Source organism: Artemia franciscana, chromosome 8, assembly GCF_032884065.1.
Source record: "Artemia franciscana chromosome 8, ASM3288406v1, whole genome shotgun sequence".
Taxonomy (NCBI): Eukaryota; Metazoa; Arthropoda; class Branchiopoda; order Anostraca; family Artemiidae; genus Artemia; species Artemia franciscana.
This window is the reverse complement of record NC_088870.1, coordinates 37,961,674-37,964,823: the sequence shown is the minus strand read 5'-3', so window position 1 is coordinate 37,964,823 and position 3,150 is coordinate 37,961,674. Positions and strand designations below refer to the sequence as shown.

Here is a 3,150-nt window from a genome sequence, read left to right as displayed (position 1 = left end):
ACCAAGCTGACTCATTTGGAGTTTGCTACTTTAAAAGTAAATGGTAAGTGGCAAGTGGAGAATTTTTAAATGCAAAATTATTTGAATTATTCTGTTTCCTAATTCTTGTGTTTTTCAAGGTAAGATTATGGTTATTAAGAAAAATAAATAGATTATTATTTAGTAGAGAGTCCAAAAAAAATTGTGAGAACTGAGGCTTGCGACTTAGTAATATGTTATTTATAATAGTAATAGTAATATGGACTTTCAAGATTGTGTTCTTACTTGTAAAAAGCAATTCCATTGCGGCATATGTAAGCGAGGTTTTCGTTGGAACAGTGCCCTCACTAGACACATGAGGATCCACACCGGTGAAAAGCCATTTAAGTGTGACATATGTGAGCATGGTTTTAGTCGGAGCAGCCACCTCGCTTCACATATGAAGATCCACACCGGTGAAAAGCCATTTAAGTGTGAAGTTTGTAAGCGAAGTTTTAGTCCTAATTGGAACCTCACTAGACACATGAGGATCCACACCGGTGAAAAGCCATTTAAGTGTGACATATGTGAGCAATGTTTTAGTCGGAGCAGCTACCTCGCTTCACATATGAGGATCCACACCGGTGAAAAGCCATTTAAGTGTGAAACATGTGAGAAATGTTTCAGTGAGAGCAGTGCCCTCACTAGACACATGAGGATCCACACCGGTGAAAAGCCATTTAAGTGTGAAATATGTGAGCAAGGTTTTAGTCAGAGCAGCTACCTCGCTTCACATATGAATATCCACACCGGTGAAAAGCCATTCAAGTGTGACGTTTGTATGCGAAGTTTTAGTTTTAATAGCAGCCTCACTAGACACATAAAGAGATTCCATTGGTGAAAATCCTTTCAAGTGTGACATGTGTGATCGACGTTTTAGTAGGAATCACAACCTTACTAGACACATGAGGATCCACACCGGTGAAAAGTCATTCAAGTGTGACATATGTAAACAAGGTTTCATTACTAACGGTGACATCACTACACCCATGACTATCCACACCGATGAGTGAGGTATTAGTAAGAAAGGAATCTCACTACGCACATAGGGATCCACACCGGTGAAAAGCCATTCAAGTGTGAAATATGTGAGTGAGGTCTTAGTCAGAATGTTTGCCACACTAGACACATAAGGATTCACACTGGTGAGAAGCCATTCAAGCGTGGCATATGCAAGCAGGATTTTATTCAGGACTAGGACCTCACTAATCACGTGATTATCCATGCCGGTGAAAAGCCATTCGAGTGTGATTAAATGAAAAAAAGAGTTTTCACTGAAATATTATCTCACAAGACACCAAAGGAATATGAACTGTATGGTAAACTGAAAAAGCTGAAAGAATGTTATTGAACATTAGAAGGGAATTTAATCTTATTAAACCAAACAGGAAAAGACATTAAGTTTGATAGATATAACGAGAGTTTCAGTCAAAACGCCCCAGACATTAAATCTCTAGAAGTGTTACAGGCATTTGACACCTTTTTTAGCTGGAATTTATCAAAAGCTTCAACTCTGTGTAATTTGAGGACAAAAATGTGCATGTGAAATCTCCAATTCTACCCAACTCTCACGTTAGGCTTCAAACTGACGTGTCAAGAGTCTTTGACCAATGGGATATATTAGTGATAACGTACAGAGGCTATGTGCATTTTCCAATCTTTGTACTGAAGAGTTTTGATCTTGTTGAAACTTGTGAGGCAAAGGGAGGGATGTATTTTAGGATGGAGAAAAAAAGTCCTATGTCCTACAAAAATTCAGATTGTTTTAAGCTTATCTTGATAATCAATTCGAATTTAGTTTATCCGATGCTTATCATTGTTTAATTTCTCATATCTTTTCGTGAACAAGCATTTCATTTTTAACGGAATCAATAACATTGTGCATAGTAAAAGAATGAGGTGTTTTCAGTGCCAAGAGTACGGTCACGCTGCTAAGGACTGTAAAAACGCTACTCGCTGTTCCCGTTGCAGTGGCAATCATTTGAACAATAAAGAGAAACCCCAGGATGTAAAAGCTGTTGTATCTAATCAAAAGATGGATTATATGTAAATGTAATGAATGACGAATCATAAATCTATAGGCATAATATTTCATTGCACTGTATTTCTCATCCATTTCTTTGTTAGTGGCTGGATTTATCAATTTAATATTAAAGTGATAACAATTTTATGCGTATCAGTTGGCATCAATTCGATTGCTGTTTTGAAAAGAAGCACTAAATTATTATTTTTGTGGAAAAGAGGTTGCAACTGGGAAGCAATTGTCCTTTCAGCGTCGTTTTTTTAAAACATCGATATCACTTTCAAGTTATTTCGTTTGTTTTACCTTGGCTTGTCTTTCGTCACTTTGAAATACATATCGCCGAACCTTTGTCTTTTTTTTACTAAAATCTGGCAGGCAGTGATGACCTTATCCAAGTGAAAATCCCAAACCGAATCATCATCGCTATCATTTTCAGTTTTGATTCTCACTGTCCCGGTTGATTTTCATCTAACTGCGCGGTTTTGCGTTCTTTAGCCGCAAGCCTTTTGGCATTATCTCTTTGAGCCGCTTCTTCAGCTGTTTCTTCTGCCATTGCAGGATTTATAATAAATATTCTCTTTGAATTGCAAGCCTTATATACTTATCTATGGCCCCCTGGATCCGCCCCTGCTCTAATTTTCCTACTACTCAGAAAACTGCGAAATTCAAGACGAAAATGAAGCTGCATGGCATTCATGACGTAGAAAGACGTTTTTGAATAGTAACAATCATGGAATAGTAACAAATAATAATAGTAAGAAACATAAAATAGAATAGTAACAAATAGTAACAAGTAACTTTGAATAGTAACAAATATATCATGGTGGTCCTACATTTTCATTTTAGCTTCAAATATATTTTTTTCTGAATAGCATTTTAAAAAAACATTTTTTTCAACTTTAAGTTTTTCAACTTAAGAACACTTAGATGCTGTAGGGGACGCCAACTGTGTAAGTCTACATATGTTGTTAACTTTGACTATCACAACACTGGTACAAAACCTTACAAGGCGTCGGGGTATTTTTCATGGAAGGGCGGCGGGGTCAAAAATAATAATTAAACTTTGAATTTATAAAATTTACCATTTGTCAATTAATCTGGAGGGGAGG

General features: G+C 36.6%; 1 protein-coding gene across 1 annotated transcript; it reads left to right on the top strand.

Moving 5' to 3' along the window:
* The first annotated feature begins 238 nt into the window (after nt 1-238).
* On the top strand, nt 239-1,618 carry LOC136030671 (gastrula zinc finger protein XlCGF71.1-like). Its single transcript, XM_065709739.1, has one exon. The coding sequence runs from the start codon at nt 239-241 to the stop codon at nt 857-859; it is 621 nt and encodes a 206-aa protein (XP_065565811.1). The 3' UTR covers nt 860-1,618.
* Nucleotides 1,619-3,150: the final 1,532 nt, after the last annotated feature.

Coding starts and splice junctions, on each gene's coding strand:
- LOC136030671 (XM_065709739.1), top strand. CDS start 239: ATGGACTTTCAAGATTGTGTTCTTACTTGTAAAAAGCAATTCCATTGC.